Below are 26,847 nucleotides of genomic sequence, written 5' to 3'. Positions count from 1 at the left end.
AACAGGTGCAACGCTTCTGTAAACAGTCTGGTCTTCATACAATAAGCTGGTTAGCTTTCAATAAATAATTTATAAAGACAGATGGCACAGCTCATCGGCCGAAAAGTCGTCTGCGCTCGTTAGAGGAACCCTACCTGCAGCAGCTTTCTCCACATAATGGAGCTCGTTGTAGAAGATGGATACGTGATCATACTTCTCTTTCACAACGTTGGATATATAGTGCAACAGGGTTTGTTTTCGATCCGTTGACTTGGTGTCTAAAAGCTGCGTGAGGGACGAAAATTGATGATGTTACAACAAGTTGGAAGGAATAAGTCTTGATCTGATTTGACAGTTTTAACTGGCAAAAAAGAACAAAAGCAGTGATGGAGCTTTAACCAGAAGCCAAATCTCTAAAATCACTAATCTGAGACTCTCAGTTTGACACTAAATTTTATTTTTTTTTTTAATTTGGCTACACCCAGAATCCAGTAACTTTTACTGAAGGCTTATTTCGAAGAGAAGGTATTTTACTTTGCAAACATGTTCTGAGGCTTTTTCCTTATTTTGTACCTAAAGCATCTGTTGTATATACAATATGTTCTTTAGTAAAACCTTGCATTAAAAAAAAAAAAATTATTGTAAACAGTTAGGGCCAGATTCAAGCCTTTCTAAAAACAATGGACTTGGCCAAAATAATTGACCAATTCAGGCTTTTTCAACACACAAAACAAAGAACAGATGAAGTATGGTCGAGACCTCAAAGTCACCCTCAAATGATGGTCAGTGAACTTGATGCAATTAGAGTGTCCTGTTCTCTCAAACACCAGAAAGTCCATATTCAGCTTCCATCTAGTGCAGCCGCGCTGCTGCATATAGCCGGCTATCTAAAAGTTAGCCGGATAAGTTTAGGACAGCTCTCCGGCACAACCAGACTTAGCTGGCACAGTTATCCGGCTAACTCAGCTCCTCCCAGTTATGCCCCCCACTTTGCCCAGCACTTAGCTGGCTATTTAGCCGGACAAGAAGTTATCAGGCTAAGTGGTGGCCGGCAATCCTGGGTAGATATTCAGCTGCCACCACATAGCCGGATAACTCAAAACGTATCCGGCTAAGTGGCTCTAAATATGGACCCCCCAGGAGTTCAGTACACCTCACTTCAGCTTTATTGTTTTTCATTCTGTACAATATTTTATCATTTACTTACCAGATCTAAACTTTGTAGTTTAAAACCATATACGGCACCCCTTTTACTACTGTTCATATAGTTACCCAAGGCCAAAATTATCTGCAGGATTAACAGAAAGAAAATTAAGCCATCAGTACAAACATTCCGTATTGGGTTATGATATGCAGTAGAAAGCCATTATAATTAATCACATAACTGTTCAAAACAGTCATTCTGAAGTAGAACTATAACATTTAGATTACAAACCACTTTAAATACAGCATAAATGAAGAAAACTTTAACAATGCATCTTGTGATCATGCTTTGGAATCCTGTAACATGGGGTTAACATCATGAACACTAATTGATGGGAGATTGGTGTATGACTCCCTGATGACATCAGAATGGGTCCTGTATCTTCGCTGACATTTCAATTGATTCAGCTGGATAGAGTGAGAGAGAGATTAAAAACTTGACTTTTTTCTATTTTAGAATCCAAAAGCCATGTTCTTTTCCGACTAGGAACAAAAGTACCCTTCAATTGTGCCTTCATGAATTTCACTGCATTTCTCGAGCCGAGAGAGCACCTGGCAAGAGATGTGAAGATCCAGAAAAAACAAAACAAAACAGGAAATTGCAGAAAATGTCCGGTTTTTCCACATCTAGCCCGGGGGGTGGGGGGGGGGGGGGGGGGGGGGAAGAAATGAAAAAAAAAGGGGGGTTTCTCTAGGTCTTCACCTCTCTACTCACTGAACTAAAGGCACGAGCTGAAGTCCATTTTTACACCACTTCTCATGCATGGTTTATTTCACAGTCCCTCCTGAGGCCTCAATAGCATCTCCTATCAGAAATAGAAGAGAGCTGACCGGTTTTCTGCAGCTGGCTGTCTGGTGGTGAACGTAACACTGAATCTGTGCGGTACCTGGTTATTTAGCAGGAAGCAACAATGCTGAAATGATAGTTTTGGAAGCAGTTATCACCTTACCTCTAGAATTTTCTTTAACTTCTGAGATGACTTTATGGAGACAGATGCAGCAATTACTGCGTGAAGTTGCTAAAGTCAAACACAAGCACATCATTAACACTAGCACAATGTCATGCCCGATTATATTTTTCACAAATTCAATCATATAAAATGTAAATATCTTGTCCTATCAACAATGAATTTGTGCAGGCACAGGAGGAGAATAAACAAACCACAAGGTGGCAAGAAAAAAAACTCCAGAAGTCAAACATTAAAGCAACAGAACATTTTTCAAGCACATTAAACAATTTTAATGGAAATGGTTGTGAGGTACTTTTACATCCTAGGAGTTCACCAAACTAGAGATTTGTATTGCAACAACTTTAAACAAATGGCAAAGTAGTAAATTGAGAGCATTTCATATTTTTTAAATGTGTGTCTATATTTGCTTTCAGCTTCTGGATCTAAACATTTACTGAAAGAAAAGGTCATTTCTAAATTATCCAAGGGCTGTAAAAATAGGAAATACCTATAGTACCTGAATATAATATGATTTGAAGTGCCGAAAAGCAGAATGTAAATCAAATTAATAAATAAAGAGCAAATTATGATAACAACATGGGATATTGTTGGGAGTACTTGTGGGCAATTTGGCAAAGGAATGCTGTGTGATGAGCAGGGTTACCAAGTGGCTTCAGATTCACTCAACAGAGTGGATGTAGCCCTGGATTTACCCCATTGCATGTAGGGGACTTGTAGTTCTGATTTCCCCATTGCATTCTCTAAGACAAGCACAACTACATATCCCTGAATGCAATGGAGGTAAAACCAGGACTAGATTAACTCTGTTGGGTTTATTTTGAGCCAACTGGCAACCCTGATGAGTGATGTGCCACTGATTTATAACCGAACGTCTGTCATGTCTGTGTAGCACTTACTGGCGTCAGCATCTGAATGCTTTCTGAGAAGTTGCCGATGAACGCCATGATAGTCATCTTCTGCATCAACCTCTCAATTTTACTGAACTGCATCATAAACCGATCTTCATTGGAAAGGCTCTCCAGTGGTTTCCTCTCCCGCTCATACATTCGGAAGGCTTTCACTTCATTCTCCGTGGGAAGGAATCGCATCAAACATTCAACAAAATCTACAGGCAATGTCTTCAGGTCAAATCTGAAAGATGACAGAATAGGGAAAAGATCGATACTAAATACAATAACCATACATAAGCTGCAAACATTTCCAGAAAGAACACAACAGGCAACTGGTATATGAAAACTTTATTCTGGCTCAGATTGATGAGTTTAACAGGCAAGTAACCAGCGTATTCCAAACCCAGTGAGCTCAGGAGGAGAAAGACCTTGAACTAAACTTATAAAGGAGAATGAGACCCAGATTCAGCAAGCCGGCAAATGGAAAAGTTATCTGGGTAACTGAATATACCTGGATAAAGTTATTCATATACCTTTAAAACACGCCTTCACTGGGAACAGACTTGCCTGCTGGAAACAACTCCAGACCTGACTCTTTTTATGTTGGTAAATTTGATGCGGGCAGGGATTTGATCCAGTAAAAGTTACCCGCTGATCAAGGAAAGTTAGGGAGGGGGATTTCAACCTCTAAGATTTGGTCAGCTCATTTCCCAAGTTAGCTGGACAAACCTTTTGCATATCAAAATTTCAATCTCTAAATTTTTAGATTCCCATCAGAAAATGAAATAAATCGAGAACATTCATATGCACAGATTGCAGCCCCCATAATGGAATTCTTGAAAAAAAAAAATGAACTGGATAAAAGTATGCGCACATTTTTTCTTGACTTGTGCTTTCTAACCGCTTTGATGGTTTTAACTTTTTCATATACTACCCCCAGGGTAAGTTTCAAAAGGCTTATAGATGCCTGTAAAACGGTGTTTCACACATGTATATGCTTTTGAAAATTCACTCAGATAATAAGAATAATATGATATAAAAAATATCAGCACATGTGCCTGAAGTCAGGGGGTTTCTATTTTTCATTTGCTTCAACTGTAAAAATCTTTACAATCTTTGTAAATTTAGAACCATGTTATCTGCTAGCAAAACCACAATCTAATCTTTCAATGTGATTTCTTCAAACAGTCATCACTTACATGTGAATAGCTTTGCATATTTCTTCTGCTGTTTTTCCAGCTTTTCTCAATGTGATGGCAAGATTTTTTGCCCTGTTTGCCTCTAGTAATGTCACTTTATTAGCCCCTTTTGGAGATATCTTTTGTTTGCTTGAAGCAAGATCAATGGCTGGACCTTGGGCTTTTGTCTTGAAAATTTCCTCAAATTCATCCACATTTAAATCCTAAAATGAAAAATAAATCACTTCAGAAAACCTTAATGAAAAACAAAACTTTTTTTTACATCCTGCTTCGAAGTCTGGATTGACTGGAGTTTGTTATCTTAGGCTGCCAATTCATGTTCTATTAGTTCTTCCACTATCTGATATGCTCCCAATGTCTCAGGCTTGAGACCTCACAAATCCTGAGCTTTGTTCTGACCAGCAGTTCCATCTCTTGCTCTCCCCAGCTGAGATACTTCCACATCCTACCAGAACTGAAAACAAACTAACAGAATATATCATTAATAATCATGCTCCACGAACCATGAAAACATTGAGAAAATAGCATACACACTAAACCAATGTTTCCCAACTAAGTGTGCCTGAAGACCCGATCAGCAGCTATTTTTTCACGTACTTGGGAGAGTCACCACTGCCTGATGCTCAGATCCAGAAACTGGACTCTGCCCTCAGCACCTCACTAAAATAAGGAACATCAGTGGTGACTCTTGCATGTGCAGGATTCTCCTTTCTGAGCTCATGTATAGCCCTGCATGCCTCTCCTTCCTAGCTACATCAGCCCTGGTGTATGGGAATTAATGGGCAGTGCACAGGGCATGGATAGCTGGGCCCCGCTTTGTCAAGTACACACACATTGCACACAGCACACCTCCTCCTATCGGTCATTCCAGTCTCTGTCTTGTCCGCAGGCTGAGCGAGATGGGAATAGCATGCATTGAGCAACAAAATGACTCCGAATGGTGGTAGTAGCAGCAACAGTGGAGAACTCAAGCAGCCTCATGTGGCAGCCCAGTTAACTACTTGAACCAGCGCTCTGCGACATATGGATTTCTGCGGCAGATAGAGGGCGGAGTCTAGGAGTGGAGAGGTGGGATAGAATGGGACAGAATGAGGCGGGGTCCACGCATGGTGAGGAGGAAGGAGCAGGCATCTGCAGGCAGTGAGAAGCAGGGGGCGCAGGATGAATTGCTGGGTGGAGCAGGTGGGCGAAATGCTTTAGGTTCAAAGATGGCAGGAGAAAGGAGGGCACCCCACAATGGGGCCAAATGATGACTGAAGCCCAAGGAAGTGTTACTGAAAAATATGCTGAAGCTGTGGAGATCCCGGGTCAGCTTTCATCCTCCAGCACTGGTGGAGCCACGGAGATGGCAGGGGAAATTCATAGGTAACGACTGGAGGAACAAAAACCAGCAGCTGTTATCTGCAAATGTATATATTTGCAACCACATCCGCTGAAAGCTGGTGGGGTGCAGGGGGAGCCATAAAACAGGCACGGCAGCTCATTTCCGAAGTCACCGGGACACCGCTCCATCGTGATAAGCTCATGCGCATCTCTGCTCCCCTCTCCCCTTGCTTTCTAATTTTGGGAGAGACTTCCCTGGCTCTTCTTTTCAGCAGATGAGCCCTCTCCACGTCTGCACTGCTTGCTCCATGGAAACGTGTGCGCCACGCAATATTTTTTATTAATGACTTGGAAAGACTGAGAAACCCTGCATTGCATTACACAAGGCGTGTAGGGGCAGACTGGTGGAAGAATCAATAGAAGAGGAAATGACAAAAAAAAGACCAAACTGAATTCTGTGTTCTACTCCAGTCTCTCCCACAGGGACATAGCAATGCGCTCTCTTACTGGGAGGAAACAGTGTGGTCTCTTTTACCGGTTTCTGAAGATGCTCATTTGTCTAGTCTCTAATGCTTGAAAAAGGTTCATGCAGCTGCTTTATAGATCCATTTCATGGACATTTCTGCCTTTTCTGCAAAGGAAGCAGTCCCTGCCCTAGTAGAATGTGTTTTTATAAAATCTGAAATCAGTCTGTATCACCTTGTTAGCTTCTGCCATGCAGTTCTTTGCCCACGTGGTAATGGCAGGTTTTGAGACCTGTAATCCTCTCTTACTAAATGCACCTAAACACAATCACGCCGACCTGTGAAGTGATTTACCTCATTCAAGTAATATGTAAGGGTTCCTTTACCATTCAGCAAATGCATTTGTGGTTATTCAGGATTCTTTGCAGCAGGACAAAGTAGATAAACCGATCTTCTCATTTAGATGAATATTATTAGCGTTCACTTTAAGCATTTAAACTAGACACAATCGTTAATGCCAGCTTATCTTGAAAAACTGAAAAAAAAGGAAATTTTGAGCAACAGAGCCTTTAGCTCACTAGGGGCAGACATAAAAATTGGTTTTGCCCATTTTTATTTGTACATTTGGCACTTAATCTTCTGGCCACACATACTGCAACTAAGAAAATATAACTGTGAGACAATACAAGACGGTTTCAAAGGAAATCCCATCAGTGCGTTTAACACCAAGTTTAAACTCCAACCAGAAATCAGTTAAATAAAACTTGGAGCCGATAGCATAAAATGTGTTACTGCCGCAGAATTATCACTGTTAGAGTCCTTAACCGAAGCATAGAGACCTTTAAACTCAACTGCAGCCCCTCTTAACTAAAATCAAATCCCTTCCGTATACAAATGAAGTAATATGCCTCATTCATGCAGCTCTTCTTTGACTCCAATAATATCCTCACCAACTGCTTTGAGTAATCCTTCTTTATTTTAACTATCTTTACGGAAATGCTCAACGTGACCTGAGCTACAAGGGAGCCAAGTAGTGTACCAAGAACACAAGTACACCAAGGGCTACCCATAGTTGCTTTTGCTGTGCCAAAACTATAAATACATACAACCTGGTTCTACAATAGACACATATTTTTCAATCTTAAAGCATTTTGAATTTAATTTTAAAATGCTCATGGAAATAATTATAACATTCAAAACTTCCTTGCTGCTGTCGTCATTTTTCCAATTCCTTGGTTTATCAGCTGCATGACTTCTCTTTTGCCAGTCACTTCTCTCATATAACCCCCTCTTGTCTGTTTCTTCATTTAGGTCAAATCCTCCTCCTCACGTACAATGGCCTTCACCCTGCAGCTCCTCACTACCTCTCTTCTCTCCTTGCAGCTCTACTCTCATCAGGTACGTCAACTCTTGACTCCATGCTTCCCACCTTGCTGCACCATATGCTTGGAATAGACTTCCTGAGTTGGTGCATCATACTCCCTGCTCTGGCTTTATTCAAATCCAGTCTAAAAACCCATCTTTTTGAGGCTACTTTTAAATCTTTACCCCCATTATCCAGCTTACAGCCTTACTGATTTTAACCATTTTCTTAATAAATGAAATTCCCAAAATCTCTTTTGCCCTGTATGTTTGTCTTGATTTGACTGTAAGCTCTACCGAGATGGGACTGTCCCATATGGGTTTTTTTTTGTTTTTTTTTAATTACAATGGAACTTAAAGAACAGCAGAGATACTGCAAGGGGTCCCAAAACTCGTCAATATTTCTTATGAATAACTCAACCATTTGTTTTCCCAATTTCTTGAGTTCCATGCATCGCAAAGAAATCTTGTTCATTTTCTTAATAGATGTGTCACCAAATGGCCATTAAGGCCGCTTGCTAAACAAAACATTTCCAGAATCAGAAAAGCAGCTCATCTGCCTTTTCCTGAAAAAAAAAAAAAATCCCCCCAAAAAATCATAGGCACATGCCAGCCTGTGACTGATTTATCCATGTGGCCTTTCTTACTGCAACACCTGGAATATCACATAGAAATCTCCTAATGCTCTAGCTGCCACATGAACCCAAAGCATCAGCATATTAGGAAGAGCCTTCCTACAAGCCCTCCCTTCCAAAAAAAAGTAACTTATTTTATTATATCTCTTGAGGGATAAGCCAAAAAAAAAAAAAAAGTCCCTAATAGTAATAAGGCGCCAGACATCTAACATAACCTCTTCTGTGTCTACCTTCCGGTATACAGGAGTCCTTAGGCCAGAAGCTACTTCTCTCTGCTTGCACAGGCCCATCCTAGCTGAGCATACCCATATATAAAGAAGTCCAAGCTTTGTTCTCTTTTCACAGACTCGGCAGTCAGTGAATTACTTTAGAAATATGAGTCCGTTTATTGGGATGATCTCACTCAGTAGTAAAAAGATCCTGATAAAGTAGAATGAACTGGAAGCACCTTGCTGCCTTCATAAATGCTCCTAAGAGGGGGGGTGCACTCTCTCTTCTTCTTTATTTGCCGCAGATAAATCAAGCACAATCGTAATGCAACGGGCAAATACTCTCGGGTCTCATTAAATAATCATAACACATTTTTACCCTAACGTTCTTCAGAGCTAGAAACAGAAAGAGTTCAACATGCATTATATCCCCTTACCCCAGAACCTGCAAGCATCGTGAGGGGACTGAAAAATGCACCCCACAGTGGTAACTCAAGGTGCCAGTCAGAAGCTCCCTTTAACTGTTTCATACCACTAGTGTAATACATCTGCTGCACTAATCACACCGCAGGCACAAGAGACAACTCCCTTACACACTATGGGCCAGATTTTCAGAGGATTTACGCACGTATGGGGGGTTACGCGCGCCGGACCTATTTTTATAAAGTCCCGGCGATGCGCGTAAAGCCCCGGGACGCGTCTATGTCCTGGGGCTTTACTAAAGGGACGGTCCGGGGACGGGGCGAGGCCAGAGGCCTCCGGCACAGCGGCAGGCTGCCGGCGCGCGCAACCTGTGCCTGCGTTTGGGCAGGCACAAAAGGTATAATAAAAATTTGGAGGGGAGGGGGGGTTAGTGTAGAGCTAGGGGGGAAAGGTTAGGGGAAAGGGTGGGAAGGTTAGTTTAGGGGGAAGGGAACAGGGGAAACCTGTGGGTGTCGGCACGCGTAAGTTGCACTAGTGTGCACCCCCTTGCGCGCGCCGACCCCTGATTTTATAACCGGCGCGCGCAGGTTATAAAATCGGGTGTATATGTGTGCACGCCAGGTAGCGTACGTACATTTGAAAATCTACTCCTATGTAAAACTATGTCTGGACACAGACAGATCCCGGTTTCAAATCCACCCACGAGTCCTGCCAGAGATCACACAGCTACCGGATCTCATCCTGCCGTTACTGCAGCACCTACCCCAGGTCCCACCACTGACTCATCAGTTGCTCTCCACTGGGAGGTCCGATGATTGCTACCACCCAGAGGTGAAAAACATAACAGGGTACCAAGTTGGGGTCAGCGGCATCCTCCATCTTCCACTTCATCTGCAGTGCAATTTTGCTGCGGTTCAATAAGATTCCAGGCTGGCGACTCGGAAAGACCTGGCCGCAAATCAGCACTGCAGGTACCTCTCACCGATTCTTTGCAGACCTCCGGGTCTCTCTGCCACTACGGCAGTCAGAACAAAAAGCTTCTGAATCCCACGCTGGGACACATTTTCCTGCCACAGCTAGGACAATCTCACGGCCTCTTAGGGGGCCCTGAAGCAGCTGCAGATACCAATCTGGAAGGTGCTGGAAGGCAGAACTTCCACGAGACAGACAAGCACATGACCTGTGCAGAGGAGGGTGTTGAAAAACCTCTCTCGAATCTGCTACGTTATCACAGATAACTCATGCGGCAAATGTGCCCCTAAGTTACAGCAGTTTTCAAAGGGCATGTACACGCACATGTTCACTTTTCAAAATGATCCTGCCAAAAGTACTCACATACAGTAAGTTACACTTACTATCCGTGTCAACTTTTTAAGGGGGTGAATTTTCAAATGGATTTACATGCATATATTCCCAGTTTTATGCACATAAATTGCCTTATAAAGACTACCTAGCGAGAGAGGCAGTGCGCGGAAAAGTCTGCAGAAAGGCAATTGTGCAGATACTTTTATGCGCACTACAAAGAGGCGTTCTGATGGGCAGAAACGCGATTTATGCACATACTTTGATTTTTGAAAGTATGTTCGTAGCTATACATAAAGTTACACCTACTCGCAGGCATGGTGGGACTTTCTGCGTGAGGGTTGGTTCTGCACAAACCTGCAAGTTTTCACAGCGGATTTATACACATAAATCTGCTCTAAAAATTCAGACTAAAGAGTGCCCAAAGACTTTATCCTATTCAGGCTGAAAATTACCTTTCCTTATCAAATAGCAGGCGCGTAAGTGAAAACTCCACCCCAATTCCACTCTCAGGAACACCTCCTCATAGTCCAACAGGAACATGACCTAAGTGAGCAATTTTACCCACCCAATTTTATAAAACCCCATTTCAGTGCAGAAATGCATTTGAAAATTAACCCCACAATGAACCGAGAACTGGAGCCGCTGATCTTATGATGGCAGCAGTACAAAGCTCACAAGATTTAGCAGTAGTATAAGCAGAGTGATCGTAGTAAGATTTGCTGGGGAGTTGTTTGGCCTTGAACCTGCAGAATCAGGAAAAATAAACTCCAGTGGCCAAAACTGGGGGAGAATGACAGACATTACTGCAGCCTCTGCTCAGAAAATAGAAGAACTGGACTAAAAAAAACAGGAACAACAGTTTCCAAGGAGGAGGGAGCAAAAATAGGTCTTTATATAACAAATTTACTCACAGCAAAAGAGTACTTAACACTTCAGGTTACTCTAGGCAAGGGAGCCCTGGGCATTGGAGAGTATGTATGCGTGTGTGCAAATGCGTGTCGGGGGGGGGGGGGGGAGTGTCTTCCCCTTCCGCACCCAATACCCTCCCATCCTAGGTCTCTATGGCCTTTTCACCTCCTCTCTTCCACCTGGCCAGTGGCAACGATGCAAAGAAATCAGTGCGGGGCCTGCAGCAGCACCACCCCCCCCCCTCCTCCACATGGTCTTCCTGTTACTAAAATCTTGTGTGAGCGAGCGGGGACAGCAGAGGGCCGACGAGCACACGCCTGCTCACAGAGCCCATGCTCACGCCCTTCCTACTGCTGTCGCAGGCCAAGCTGGAGTTGAAGGGCATGGGGCCAGCTGGATCCCCACCACCATGGTTCAGTTCTGGGCCGGCACCAGAGACAGGCTCAGCATACCTGGAAACGTTTTGAGCTGTGGTCACCCTGAAATTGCTGTTGATTAGAAGGGTGGAGGTAGGAAGGAATGCATTTCAGAAACCTCTCTTCCACCTCCCCCTCACTTCCCCCAATCCACATACTCACACACACACACACACACACACACACACACACTCTCTCTCTCTATCTCCCCTTCAGGGGTGACCTCAGTGCTCTCTCCCCACTGTCCTCAGGCCTGACCCTAGCACCCTCCCCCCTTTACCCCTCCCTGATTCCAGTACTCTCCTTTCCCTCCCTAACTCCCTTATTAATCACTCACAACTCCCCAACCTGTGCCCCAGGGTATCTCCTTTCTCTTCCCCACTCTGCCCTCAACTGAGTCCCTAGTCCTGAGGTCACAGACAACTGCAGACTGGGCTCTGTCTGCTCCATCCCTCCCCTTATTAAGTTGGAGCTGAAGGGACACACTGGGCCAAAAAAACATTTGCTCTGCTGCCTTTTCAACCCCTTCCCCTCCTGTTTCGCCTCATATGTTGCTTGTAGCTTGCACTTCAGCCTCACCCACTCTTCTCCTGTGGGGATAGGAGAGGAAAGAGTGGAGCTGAAGCAGACACTGCGGAGCAGAAACAATTGCTCTGCTCCCCTCTCCCTCCTATTCCCTGCATGCTGACCGAAGGGAAACGGATGGAGCATTAAAAGCAAGTTCCCAGGGAATAGGGATCAGATGGCGCCTTCAAAATTTGGGGCTGGAGGAAACTGCTTACCTTGCCTCCTAGGTGTAAGTCCAGGCCTGCAATGCTTTTCATCCCAGCTTTGTAGGCCCCCCCTTTCCTCCACACCTCCACCAAGAAACAAAATCACAGCAGACAGCAAAGTTACCTCCAGAATTCTTTCATCATCAATCTCGTTGAAGACAGTCCCATTGATCTGATTCGGTTTGAGAGCCACCCAATTAAATACCGGCATTCGGAATTTTGTCTTGATTGGTTTTTTGATTTTCACAGCTGAAAACAGACATCGGGAACTTACAACCTTACTTGGTAAACGTTTGGACTCACAAGACAACAGACCTTGCACATGTCAGCCCAGCAGCGGAAGAAAATCATCAGTGTGAACAGCTTACATGAGCTCTATATACTGGGAAGTGTGAACAGTGCCTTCCCCTGGTTGTTAGTAAAAGCAGCGAGATTCCCTGGAAAATCTAACCTACGACCTCTAATATACCAAGTCACTATCATGTTCAATAAATAGAGCCAGCATGAATAATGAGTCCAATTTTATACTGTATGTTCTACTAGCCCCCAAATCTAACTGAAGCCCAAGATTCTTGCATGACATTAGCTCATTACACTGTTTTGTTTTTATCAGTGATGGTGGTGGTGGGTTTATTATCACAGAAAGGGAAGCAGCCTTTAAATGCCATTTCAGTGATGTGGATCTAATCTCTTCTTCAGGAAAGAGACTTCAGTGCATGCTGGAGCAGGAACTGTTTGAGGTGAGGAGATGTTACAAACAGGAAATATGATCTGGCTGGAGGGCTATGGATGGTTTTGCACGCGCCAGCCTGCTCTCAGCTCTTAGACGACTGTCAATTTCATTTGTGTGTACAATTAAATAAAATTCCTTGGTCCGCACTCATCAGCAACACATAATAATGTGATCAACTGTTTGGTCAAAGGGCCAAGCTAAGAAAAATGTTTAAAATTCCCACACTAAACTCTGGGATTTTAATTAAGTCCTGATAAATTATTGAGGCCTTTATGGTGCCCATGTGCAACTGCTCTACGTAGGTCATTCCTGCTCTGTTTACTGGTTGAGAGTCACTGTTTAACCAAATTCAGTTATTACCTAATTAGGGGACAGTTTTGTAACATCACACATAAGTTAACTGGCAAATATGCGCATGTTAGACCAATTTTCATCAAGTTCACTTTGAACATTAACCCAGCAAAAACCTCTGGGGTAGATTTTAAAAGGTTGCACGCGGGCATACATGTGTGCACGCTACCCGGCACGCACACATGTATGCCCGATTTTATAACTTGCACGTGTAAGTTATAAAATCGGGGGTCGGCGCGTGAAAAGGGGTGCACAATTGTGCACCTTGTGCGTGCCGAGTCGCGCTGCCTTCCCCCGTTCCCTTGCCTCTAGCCTGACTTTCTCACCCCTTCCCCTAATCTTTCCCCCCTAGCCCTACTCTAACCCCCCCCCCCCCGACCTTTGTCTTACCTTTTGCGCCTGCCTCCGACAGAACAGCAATGGCCGCTCTGTCTGAGGCCTCTGGCCCTGCACTCGCCCCACCCCTTTAGTAAAACCCCGGGACTTACACGCATCCCGGGGCTTTATACCCGGCATGCGTAACTTTTAAAAAATCCGGCCCTATGCACACACAAATACATATGCTATTTGGTGGGCATAATTTTGCCAGGATAATTTTGCACATACTCAGACTCCACCCCCTCTTGTACTCTATGTTCACAAAAGTCCATGCATAGTGTTCAGGCATGTAATTTTACACACATATTAGTCATGCAATTTCCTAAAGAGCCATTTCTGAGGGTAAAGCACTACTTTAACCAATTATCCTCTTAAAGTGCTCAAGGATTTGAAAATGACATCTTCAGGAAGTGACATCATCAAAACCCCTCCTCTGATCATATCACTTCCTGAAAGAATCAAGAGCTTGACATTCTGTTGCAGTTGTATTCTTTTCCAGCAGACTCCTGTCCAAGAGTTACATCAGCAGTCTGAGAAAAGCCAGGATTCAAATCTTGCTTCTTCCACTGACACACTTTGTAACCTTGGGCAAATCACTTCACTCTCCACTGTGTCAGGTACAGATTTAGTGCACATTCTTCACTCATGTGTTATTACATTGGGCCCTCTGGAGCAGGAAATGCCTACTGTACCTGATTTCTAACATGCCTTGAGCTTAGGTTTGGAAATTTGAGTACTTAAATCTAAAATCCAGGATCCTAATACTATTTGTTCTTGAACAGGCTGCTGATTGAAAAACTAGAGCATTTACTGGCATGTTTTTAACAATGCAATACAGAAAATGAAGGTATTAACATATAATTCCCAAATAGCTGCAAACCAAGACAAAAAAATCAAAGGGAATTTGATCTATCCAAATAATACAAGATATATAATAACAATATCTGCACTCGATTTTTTACATTTAATCACAAAAAATTATTTTATATAAATATATATATATACCACAAAAAGCCCTTACAAGATCAAAAGGATATGCATAATCCATAAACCTTCAAAACCCTCAAACACCCAAGCTGTAGAAAATTCCACACACTCAGTTAAAAATATGCAACATACCACATAATATCTTTCACCATTAATTCTCCATTCTTACCAAAAATAAAACCTCTTAATCAAAAATATCTTTTACAAGAGGGAACACATCAAACATTCATATAATAATTCAATTTTGATTAAGAAAAATGTTTTGTGATTGAATGTAAAAAATAGAGTCAAGATATATAATAAAAATATCTTGTTTCATTTGGACAGATCAAAGTCCCTTTGAGTTTTTGCCATGTTTTTAACAATGGTTAAGAACGGGACCCTAGTCACCCAGAAAACTTCCAGTTTCCTGCACTTCCAACAATATTTTTACAGGTAGGACCTCTACCCAACTGCTTTCTTTCCTTTTAAATAGATTTTTTTGGGGGGGGGGCAGGGGGGGAAAGAGAGGGGTTATAACTAGCTTCAACAACATGACATAACTTCTTCAGGTACTTCAGCTGATGTATTGTGACCTTAAATAAAAAGGAAGAAATATGGGTGGTGTTCTGTTTTTCCAGTGCTGAGCTGCCCTGCAGGACTGCCACCAAATATTACAGATACCAAAATCATGCATCAAGCACAGAGAGACGTGAAGCATTCATGCATGTCCATAGGAAGTTAGTGCAAATGGTGCAACATTTTTTTTTGGGGGGGGGGGGGGGGGGGCAGGGCAATTTATATACTGCCCACACTGGGACAAAGTTCATGGATACATTTTTACCTGCGGGCTTCGCACCATTTCTCAAAAGGAAAAAGACGTGCTCGCTTTTCCCTTTGAAACTTGTCACAGGTACAAAGCACGGCAGATACTTGTCACAGGTACAAAGCACGGCAGAAACTTGCATCTGCTTTTTGTGTGGGTACCTTTTTTTTTTTTTTTGTTAATAATGGAAAATAATATGCACAGATTTCACAATGCAATCTATGTTGCGTTATTTTATTCTCCCCAACCTAAACGTGTGCCCCGGGGAATGCCTCCTCAAAATGCAGCTAAAAGCACGAGCGTTGTGGGACACTGCGCCTACTTTTATCTGCGTTGAGGGAGAACGGTATTCAGATGGCTGATTAACACGGGCAGAATGCATCTTGCCAGTGTAAATGACTTTGAAAATTATCCTCTAATCATTCCAAGGATAATTAGCGTTCAGTCTCTGACATTTTTATCCCCCTATTCCTCTCGGGCAGTAAAATCAGTGCCTCTTTCAAAATGCATCCGAGAACACTGTGGACCCAGCTGGCGTCCCTCTGTGAGTGACACCTGACTGAACCCCCCCCCCAAAAAAATAACACACATGCGGCTTCTGCACAAGAACGGATGTGGATGTCAATGTCGTCACCACACGCACAAACCAACAAGGAAAAATGTACAAGTACTTAAAGAACCAGCGAGAGGAAACCTACAGAAAAGCTTGATTGGCCCATCTTTTGGGGGAAGCAGTAAAAATAAAGAGAAATGTTAGAAATACATTGTTAGAATAGTATAGATTGGCAGTTCAACAACACTTAACACATCATGGCAGTTCAATTACCTAAAACGGCAATTTGTAATTACAGTTACGTTAAATTTTGCTATAGCTTTTTACATTCACCTGTAAATGGTTACAATACAAAACAAATAGAGGATATCCTATGAAAAGCTTTAAAGTTTATGGACAAAGGAGGACATGTGCCAAGCAAAGAACTGCGGTTTTTACTAATTGGTACAGCAGTGGCAAACTCTGAGCAAGACTTGCATTTTCCCTTACAGACTACATCATATAAAAAAAATCCATTTTTGAGATTAAACAACATCTTTCAAATGTTTACCTGGATTTATCAAAATACACTAAATATCACATGCGATAGGAAAAGGGGCATGTTTTATGGTAATAGGCAGTTTATCGCAAAGTGCACTATCTTAGCGCTTCGCATAGGTATTAGCACAAACTGCGACAACTTTTTCGCACTTTGCGATGTGCCAGAATTGTTGTATTTCCTACCTACAACCACTGGGGGGGGGGGGGGGTGGAGAGGGAGAGAGAGAGTGAGCCTAGCTATTAGGTAGGTATTTATACCTCTATATGAGGCCCACCTAATTACTACAGGTGAGGTTTAGGTAGGAATGTAGGGGTTAGGGGCCACTTTGACTTTCAGAGTGAGACGTACAAACAGAACAGTGCTCTCTTGTGAAGAATTGATGACCCTCGGAGTGAGGAAACTCACCCAAAGATGAGTTGTGCAGTGTCCTCTCAACCTAGCCTGATGGACTCTGTACCTGGGTAACTTCAAGCTAGGTTGAGAGAACACTGCACAAATCTCATCTTTGGGTAGTTTCGTCACTCCAAAGGTCATCAAATCTGCATAAGAGAGCACTGTTCTGTCGTATGTCTCACTCTGAAAGTCAAAGTGGCCCCTAACCCCTACATTCCTACCTAAACCTCACCTCCAGTAACTAGGTGGGCCTCATATATAGAGGTATAAATACCTACTTAGTATGAGGGTCTTATAGCTAGGCTGTTTCTCCAGCAGCTTAAAATACTAAAAACGCTATTTGCAAAAAACATCGCAAAGCTCGATAAAGCCATATTGCAAGGCTTAACACAAATGAAAAAGGTGTAGTTAAAATCTGCATTAAAGCCGTGCGATATGGCTTTGCAAACTGTGAAGCCAGCCCACTTGGCCACAAATCCCACCCCAAACTCCTCCCCCTTTTCTGATTTGCATCGCACCATGCATTGTGGTGCTTTCGCATGTGAAAACGCCATATAGCACTTTGATAAATGACCCCCCAAGAAAACTAATTTCACCCCAATATCCATATATACAATACTAAATTATCTGACATATTTTCTCATAAAACTCCACACTGGATGTTTCAGCCTAATCCCGTAATGGACTTCCTGATTACAGAACAATTTTGTTTTCATAAATTCAGAACTGTTATTCCTGGAGGGATATATTTTTTTTCTCATTTAAATATTTCCTGCGGTGGTTAACTTGCCTATTATAGATTAGGAGTCATGTTGACTATTTTGGGGAGAACCTTTGAAGGGTTTTTTTTGTTTTGTTTTGTTTTTACCATTTTAAAAGGCATATATTCACTCACTGGCCTGATGAAAGGTAGTGCAAGTCTCAAACGTTAGTCACTAATGAAAAAAAAAATGTTCTGCTTGCTGAATTATTTCTACGTTAAAAAAAACAACACTCAAACTACTTGCAAATTGTTAAAAAAAAACAAAACCAAAAGGAATAAAATCATTGCATTTAAATATTTATTTTAACATTTAAAGTTCTGATGTTATTAACCTTTTCTAACTTAGACTATGCTCCATTAAGTCTGCTGTTGGAAACAGGATGCTGGGCTTGATGGACCCTTATGTTCTTATTATTCTGCACACTTTCAAAAGTTGCATAGGGCGCTCTCATTAACGCTGATGGTTAAATTACACCAACAAAGTTGGAGACTATGTGAAAAAAGCAATGGATTTACAAGCCCTCTGGGAGAATAGTTTGGCTTTCAAAAATATGGACACAAAAAATATGTGTACATGGAATAAAGCTATGAACGTTGGACAGGATATTATAAAACATCTCCCAAATCATGCCAAAGAGGAAATATCAACAGTAGCAAGACAATGGCGCGCAGTAGCAGGCTGACTCAACGCCAGGCACATATGGGGGTCAGCGATTCATAGCACTCGCAAGCCAATAAATCTACTGTGGATTAAAATGAGGCCAGCGAGGAGGTCAGCCAGAAAGACAAGCTGACACTGATGCCAGCTCTGGGAAATATTTCAGAGCTCTGTCTCTGAATCCCACAGCTGCCCCACACCCCTCAAACTAAAGATGATAAGCACAGGAGTGAGCTCCAGTTCTGAAGCAGGCTCAAGAGGGAGTACGTGAAAGGGAATGCAGCGTAGAGTCCAGGAGGGCCAAATTCCTTTGAAATTCAATTGCACTTGATAAAGGTCTTTTAAAAAAAAGAGCTTAATTGTAAAAACTCAAGTGCCCATGGGATTATAGGAGAGCAAACCCTGAGGGAAAAAAGTCTATCAAAAATTATCAAAGTAAGAAAGCAAGCAATAATGAAACCTATGCACAGAAGATCCCATTATACAATATTTCTCTGATTTTAGCATTTAATTTTGATATTCCTCTGACAAGGAAATAAGAAGCTGGTGAATTCTTTTCTTCAAACAGTCACTTCATTAAAAAGACAGTTGTAGAAAACAGTATTTTTATATTTTCACTTTTGAAATAGTCTGTGCCACATCTACACTTATTCCTACAAACACTGGGGAAGTGTAGTTAATTATATCTCAATCACAGATATACAAACAATATTAATATACATAGATTTTTATTTTAAGAATGTGCTATTTTAGTTTTAGGATAATCAAAACTTTAGAAAATAAACTGTATTTCTACTGTGAACATCTGCAAGACAAAATGATTCAAATCAGAAACCTGACATCATAGGTATTATATTTTGTATACCACTACTAGACATACACAGAGCATTACAGAGACACACCGACAAACATATTCAAGCAAATAAGTACACATTATAAAATTTTTTTATACATATCTACATACACACACACCAACCAATAAATAGAGAAATATACATTTGAAATGATGTCATGTTCTCATTTGCATCATTTTGTTTTGCAGATGTTTCCAGTAGATAACTTTCAAACAACACACAGCCCCATATACACACATACTTGGCTGTGCGGAGACCTGCTACAGTAGTTTGTAACCTGTGTGTATCAGGTATGCGCAGATTCTAAAATTCGCATACGCCTACTAACACACGCACGTTATGTTTCCTCATACATGAATATCTACAATGCCTTGAAAGCGTGTACTTTGCCTATTTTTTTTTTTAAATCATACGTGTGTATATTTTATGTGCCAAAAAAATTGTGACTTGCTCGCTTAAAACCCTCCTTATATGCGGAATTCGTATATTTTAAAACATGCGAGCATAATTGAAATCATGGGTTTACTGAAACCTCCACCAGTTCACCCAGTCCTTCTCCAGGTCAGAGACCCTCCTTGTTCTTCACTCTGAACTCGTCCCAGTTCACACAGACCTCCCAGCCAATAGTAGCAGTAAATAGATGAACCTGATAGCAATTGTGTAGGACAATTTACAAGTGTAAAATACACAGATAAGCAGCAAAATGTACATGTGCAAGTTTCTTATAAAATAGAAACTTGCGCATGTACCTCTTGGTCTGCCACCGAAAGCTCCTAGACCACCCGTTTTTTTCATCCGTAAGTGTACGCACAAAACCCAAAAATACACGGATACTTTTGATGTTTATAAAACAGCATGAGCACGGATACAAGCTGCTTACATGCATGTAAGCTAATTTTATGTGTATAAATGTTTTGAAAATTCACCCTGTTATTTTCAAAGCTCTCTTCTACTCATAGGGGTAGATTTTCAAACGAGCGCGAACAGCCTACTTTTGTTTGCGCTCCAGGCGCAAACAAAAGTACGCTGGATTTTAGTAGATACGCGCATAGTCGCGCGTATCGGCTAAAATCCTGGATCGGCGCGCGCAAGGCTATCGATTTCGTATAGCCTGCGCGCGCCGAGCCGCGCAGCCTACCCCCGTTCCCTCCTAGGCCGCTCCGAAATCGGAGCGGCCTAGAAGGGAACTTTCCTTTGCCCTCCCCTCACCTTCCCCTCCCTTCCCCTACCTAACCCACCCGCCCGGCCCTGTCTAAACCCCGATCCTACCTTTGTCGGGGGATTTACGCCTCCCAGAGGGAGGCGTAAATCCCCGCGCGCGAGCGGGACCCCTGCGCGCCGGGCCGCGACCTGGGGGCGGGTACGGAGGGCGAGGCCACGCCCCCGGACCGCCCCGGGGCGTAGCCACGCCCCCGTACCCGCCCCCAAAACGCTGCCGGCACGCCCCCGAAACGCCGCGCAATCCGGCCCCGCCCCCCGACACGCCTCCCGACACGCCCACTCCGAAAACCCCGGGACTTACGCGAGTCCCGGGGTTGTGCGCGCGCCGGTGAGCCTATGTAAAATAGGCTCACCGGCGCGCAGGGCCCTGCTCGCGTAAATCCGCCCGGTTTTGGGCGGATTTAGGCGAGCAGGGCTCTGAAAATCTACCCCATAGACATTTGGAGCCCTCTAAAGTAAAATTGTTAGGGAGACTGATTTTAACAGCACAGAAACAGACATTAAAAGTACTTGTTTTGGCACTTTTAAGGAGCTCAATTACGTTTTCAATGTGTGGGGCTTTTAACTGCTGGTTAAAGATCCTGTATCCGACATGTCTTTTTATTTGTGTTTTATTGTTGATATACTATTTATAAATGATGTTTGTTCTCCGCCTAGAAATATTGATATTGCAGACGATAAATTTTTAAACAAAGAACATCAGTGCTAGTTTTATAGCGTCCCTTACGGTTCTTATGATTTATGTACTGATGTTCTATATTTGTTAGGTTATTTTATGCTGATTTAAATGTTTGTTTTTGTCTGAGTGTGTGTGGGAATGGATGTTCAGCTATTCACACTTGCAGGTTATAAAGGTTTCTAAATATAAAAATCAATGATCATCCTAAAATAGTATATTCTTAAAACAAAATAAATTTCTCTTTTTTAGCACTAAATTACATCTTTCATTCTATTGCATAATACCTAATATAAACCTACAGGAGATAATTTTCAAAAGGATATTTGCAGGTAAAAGTAGGATATACCATAGCAATTTTAAAAAGCCCATTTGCACACATAAAACTTTCAGTTTTATGCACATAAATCCTTTTGAACATGACCTCAATTGTCTATATGAGCCACATATTGACCTTACAAATATTTAAAAACAGTAATATTAGCACCTTCTGCCCCCTCTCTTTTCAAAAATGCAGTGCAGAGTTCCAGCAGCCATACTGGTCCTGCAGAAAACTGAAATCTTTGTAGCTCGTAATGCTTGTTATGGAAATGAAAAAAAAAATAAAAATAGATGTTGGCATACACAAGTTTTCAAGACCCATAGCTCCTTTCCCACATCTGTAGCATGGACCTGTCTGGTCTTCAAAGCTTATCTACATCATTATTATCTTTTCTCAAGTCAATAAAAGGCATAGCATGCTACAAAGATTCAGTCTCCTCAGCAAGAAGAACATTCCTAGCCACCCTAGTCTACTCTCAGCTTAGCTTATCTCGGTATATTCTCAGCCTTTCCCTGCATGGTCCACCACACAGAGAGCCTCGCAGGTGGCCATGTAATCTAGCAAATACGAGTACTTGAAAAATGTGGATTGATATTTGAGCAGACTTGAAAGGTCAAGCAGCAGCAGCACACCTCCTGCTCGCTGGAACATTTAAAGCTGCTGAGAGAGTCAAGTTGCACTAGAAAAGATGGCAGTCCAGGGACATGGGGAGAGCAGAAAAAAAGGAGGTCTGGAAACACAGTTATTTCCGTTTAATTTTGCATTTTAAGTCTTCCAGATCAAGACTGCTTTAGAAGATATGGCCCCCAGTGGTTCAAGTCCCTTAATGGCTGTCCTGCCACATCTGTTGCATGTTAATTTTGCCATAAGAGGGATGTGCTTTCACTTCAGAAGACACCTCCTTGGAGACGCTATGACATCTGAAAAGAAATTCAGCTCTAATCTAATTCAACTGTGATCCCCTTGACTGTAGATTAGAACCGGACTTGTGTTTTCAGGTCTCATTGCCTATGTGCAGCTGTTGTATACTTTAGAGCTCGGGTCTGCTCAGCATACTGGTTAAAAGTCACTGTTTAACATGTTCAACTGCGCAACGATTTCAAATGATTTCTTCCAGAACAGACATTAAACCAAGGCTTCCCAAACTTGCCCTGGGGACCCCTCACCCAGTCGGGTTTTCAGGATATCCACAATGAATATGCATGAGATAAATTTGCATATATCGAGTCTCCACGGTATGAAAATGTTTCTCATGCATATTCACTGTGGATATCCTGAAAACCCAACTGGCTATGGGATCCTCAGAACAGGTTTGGGAAGTTCTGCATTAAACCCTGCCTCCTTCTAGTCTGATGAGGTCACCCACTGAAAGAACAGAGAGCTTGCCATTCTGATGCATTTAATTAAAATATTTTGCCTATAAGTCCCAACAGCATCACACTATGTATTTCAGAACAGAAACTAATTTAGAGCCTCTTGCAACTCTTCCTCATTACTTCCGTCTTCTTACCTGCTAATCCTGAGTTGAAGATCACCGTAGGCGAGGCCGTTCCTGGGAGAGGAGGAGCCCCTGGCGGAGGTGGAGGTGGGGGAGGAGGAGCTGGGGCAGTTTCTGCTGCTGGACCTGGAAGTGGTGGGGGTGGGGGTGGAGGAGGGGGTGGGGGTGGAGGCATAGGTGCTGTCATGGGACCATTTTGCACTAGAAAGAAAAATGATCCAAGTTGGGTTTGGTTTTTTTTTAGAGGGTAAACAGCAAACTACAGATTCACATCATCTCAGTTCATTACATTGCTCAAATAGTGAATACAATTTGCATCCATCGCCCCACTCTAAATAAATAAATCTTGTGCGACTGCAAAGCACCATCAACAGTGCTATCCCTTGATTCTAATCCTACAGTTCAGTGTTTTGGATGTTTAGATTGTACGACCGGGTCGTAAAATCAGGATTTACTGGGGCTAAAAGTATAGTAGAGGATAACGCTATAAACTGCCAGATCCTGCTTTCAATTTTGCTCCCTACCACTTACAGTGTGAACTTCGACCAATCAGTAAACCTGCTTGTGTGCAAATCAGCTACCAATTTTCAGTAAGATGTCTAGGTGCAGGGTCCCCAGCCACTTCTGTACCTTTGTAATTTGCAATGGATTGTCAAAGGAAAACCTACACCTGTACTTTTTCTCTTTGAAAATGTAGTGAACAACCGAAGGTGAATTTTTAAAAGCCCGTCACGTGGCAAAACCGGGAGATAGGCCCACTAATCTGGCTGGTGCACGCTGAGCGGATTTTAAAAGTCTCCCACGTAGGCGCCCACATGCCACTATGAAAAGTTCCCCCCCCCCCCCCCAAAAAAAAGGGCAGTGCGTGGGCGAGTCTGGAAGGGGCATGGGCGTTCCTGGATGTCACATTGAAATCTTTGTGTAAATACTTATACGCCCAGGAGGGCACTGGGGGTCCCTGCCGCATAACTTTACTTCTGCTAAGGAGGACGTGCAAGTTATAAAATAAAACAAACAGACAGATTTGTTTTAAGAGTCGGGGTTAAAGGGGGAGAAGGGAGGGGGCGTTTGGAAGTCCTATTCCTTACCTGGGAGAACTGGAAACGAACTGGGAAAACTGGTATTGGCCTCAGTGGGCCTGTCTTTTAAAATCCCCCCACTTACTCGGTAGAAGCAGCATTTGCACGTAGAGGTGTGCGTCCACTTAAAATTGCACGTACATGTGCGCAAGGTCAGGCAACTTTATAACATGCACGCATATACATGTGTAGTTATAAATCAGCCACATCCGTGGGCACAGACTAACCGACGCATGCACACGCGCGCCTCTTTCAAAGTTACCGTCCTAGGTGGGTGCAAAAGGGTCTTCAAAATTTGCTCCTGCTATTTGTGCAGGGAGAAGGACAGGAGCAAAATTATGCCCGTGCATTTTAAAGTCCAGTTTTACACATGCAGTTTGCATTCCCGGCCAAGCATCTTTTAAATGCAGCCAAGAGTAGGTGCATTGTGAAAATTCAGTGAATTTCTGTGCCTTTTCCAAAATAGTATGCAAATATTGTGCCATGTAGTTTAGTGATACGCTACAAGGTACTGAAGCATTGCATTCCGACAATGTCTTCTCCCAAAATGGTTGCAGGTTTCAGATTCATGTCCTGGGGCACTGAGGTGTGCCTATTTGGTTCCATGGCTGTTTTTAGGGTAGACTTGACTAGAATAGATTGGCGTGGCAACCCAAATTTGCTGACTCCTTCAGACACCTGAACAAGTAGCTTGCTGTCTGCTTTCTTTCCAACTGAGAGTATGGTGTGTAGATTTTCTCACATCCTTCTACATGAGTCCTTCATAGAGAAGATGGATGGGCATCCACATACCTGGGTACTCGAAGAGACACAAACGTGGTGGCCTGGGGCCTACTCTGGCTTTCAGATCAATGGGGATAATCTTAACAAATATCTGCACTATTCCTTGCCTGTGGAGATGAAGTCGAGTGAGTATGTCTCCTTAGAGGCAAACCCCTCTGACCTACAAGGGGACACTCACAAGAGACTGGCGGGAAAATTTGAGTGGATGCTGACCATTTACTTGACTGCCTACTGGCACCAAATGTTGAGTTTGAGGGCCAATGTTTCCCTGTGTGAGCAGTTTAATCACAAATGAACATGTCCACATTGAGATTTCCTTCTGCAGATCACATATATTACCTGCACCACAAGCGAGAGGTAACGGTGGAGGAGGTGGCGGTAATACTGTTGACGATGTAACTCCAGTTACCGGTCCCAACGAAGCACCTGCTGTGGCCTCAGAACCCGATGACAATGCCCCAGAAGCCATGACTGGCAGAATGGCGATATCCCCATCGCCTTTCTTCTGAATCTTGATGCTCCCTTGTTTTTCCAGTTCATGGATCTTTCTCTCCAGGGTAGACTGCCTCTGTATTGCTTCTTCTTTTTCCTTGACCATTCTTCGTAAAGTATGAACCTGCGTGTTGGCATCTTTGTAAACTTCCTGCAGGAAACGCAAGCAGAAAAACAAGCATGAGGGCACCAAAGCAACAGGGGACCAGAATACAATTTCACGCATGACAATACAAAAAAGCTTTTTTTTTTTTCCAACCTCCCTAAGATAGGATACTGTGCTTAGATGGAAACAGAATACTTGTTCTGTTCACAATTAAAATTGAGAAACCGACATCTCTCCTGGCGGCACACACAAGCCGTATTAAGATGAGCAAGCAAGTTCACCGAATGTACCATCACCTTGGTTTCTTTCTCTTTATTTATTTATTTAGAGCACATATTTTATGCTAGCATATTTTATATTTAAAGACGTGTGATCAACATGAGCAGTTTGCTATAAAAAGTGGCTGCCACTAACAGCTTTTAAACAGAATATTTCCGACAACCATTGCTACTAACAGACCACACACTAATATGTAAAAATCATTTAAATACTTTCACTATTAATGGATTGCAAATAAACAAACATGAGATTCGCTCTATTCTTTCTCTGCACCTACAACAGAGCAAAAATTTGGTAAAAATCTTTCCTTTAATATCGTGACCTTAAGTCACTAAGATGGACATTAGCTGAGTCCTGAAATTCCCTGCTCTAAGCAGTCCTTTTCAGTTTGCGCTGGTCAGCACATGGAATACCCTTTCCTAGCACAAACCTCAGGAAAAAGAAAGGGTTCCCTTCCCCAGCCTCCCTCCTGAGCACCATCAAACATCCTAACAGTCACTCAGCCCCTCCCTCCCACCCTGAGAGGGAAAGCTGCCCCTCGCCCCACCTCGCACCCATCCCTTCTGAAACATTACCTTAACACTGTGGAAGGGCTGGACCTTCACCAGCAGGGGTACACGATGGTGGTGACCCGCCCCTAGTGCTCTCATTCGCGGGCGGTGGTAGCGTGCACATATTCCTGGCCTACCGGAGGCAGCAGTTACTAATGTGGGGGACGGTTCCTGCCTATGTTAACCGACTATTTGCTTGGGTCCAGGGGAAGAGGACGTCCTCCGTAGTAAACAGCTCAGTGATTCTGGGCAGTAGCACGCACAGTGAAAAAAATTACCTGTACCAAAGCAGACGCCAAATTTTTGCTTTTACTGGCCTCACAGCAATTGCTGGTGGAGGGCTGCATACCACACTATTTAATCCTGGGCCCGGCTACACCTCATTTGCATGGGCGTAAGCGCTAGGCTTCACGTTACTGTGTTAGGGTGCAATTTTCAAAAGGATTTCTGCACATAAACCTCTGTCTATGCATGTAAATCAGCTTGTGAAAATGACCTGGGGGGGGTGGGATTGTGTGGGGAAAAATAGGCACGTGTACTGTTCCCCCCACCCCCACGCACTCGCGGCAGGTATTCACGGGGGCACAGCGGGGACAGGAAAGGCATTTCTGTGCATACTTTCACTTTTCTGAAGCGTGCACGTGCACGTACCACGCAGAAAGCCTCGCCTGCTCAGATGCTGGTGCAGCTTCCTGTGCCTAGGTGTCCGTGTGTCCTGGGGACATCCGTAAATTTTCAAGGCAAATTTATGCGCATATATCTG

At 43.0% G+C, this 26,847-nt stretch overlaps 1 protein-coding gene across 4 annotated transcripts in view; it reads right to left on the bottom strand.

Moving 5' to 3' along the window:
• Window positions 1–26,847, bottom strand: part of FMNL2 (formin like 2) — a 425,422-nt gene that overhangs the window by 32,282 nt on the left and 366,293 nt on the right. For all 4 annotated transcript variants that reach the window (XM_029605500.1, XM_029605502.1, XM_029605499.1 and 1 more), the window contains exons 14-21: window positions 24,996–25,299; window positions 22,807–22,995; window positions 12,186–12,310; window positions 4,243–4,445; window positions 3,050–3,284; window positions 2,133–2,201; window positions 1,187–1,267; window positions 135–264 (exon numbers count right to left, since the gene is read on the bottom strand). In XM_029605500.1, the coding sequence (XP_029461360.1) occupies window positions 135–264; window positions 1,187–1,267; window positions 2,133–2,201; window positions 3,050–3,284; window positions 4,243–4,445; window positions 12,186–12,310; window positions 22,807–22,995; window positions 24,996–25,299 (1,336 nt within the window). The remainder of the gene's footprint in view (window positions 1–134; window positions 265–1,186; window positions 1,268–2,132; window positions 2,202–3,049; window positions 3,285–4,242; window positions 4,446–12,185; window positions 12,311–22,806; window positions 22,996–24,995; window positions 25,300–26,847) is intronic.

This window comes from Rhinatrema bivittatum, chromosome 6 (assembly GCF_901001135.1).
Source record: "Rhinatrema bivittatum chromosome 6, aRhiBiv1.1, whole genome shotgun sequence".
Taxonomy (NCBI): Eukaryota; Metazoa; Chordata; class Amphibia; order Gymnophiona; family Rhinatrematidae; genus Rhinatrema; species Rhinatrema bivittatum.
Note: the sequence above shows the minus strand (reverse complement) of the source record. Positions and strands in the feature narration are given on the sequence as shown.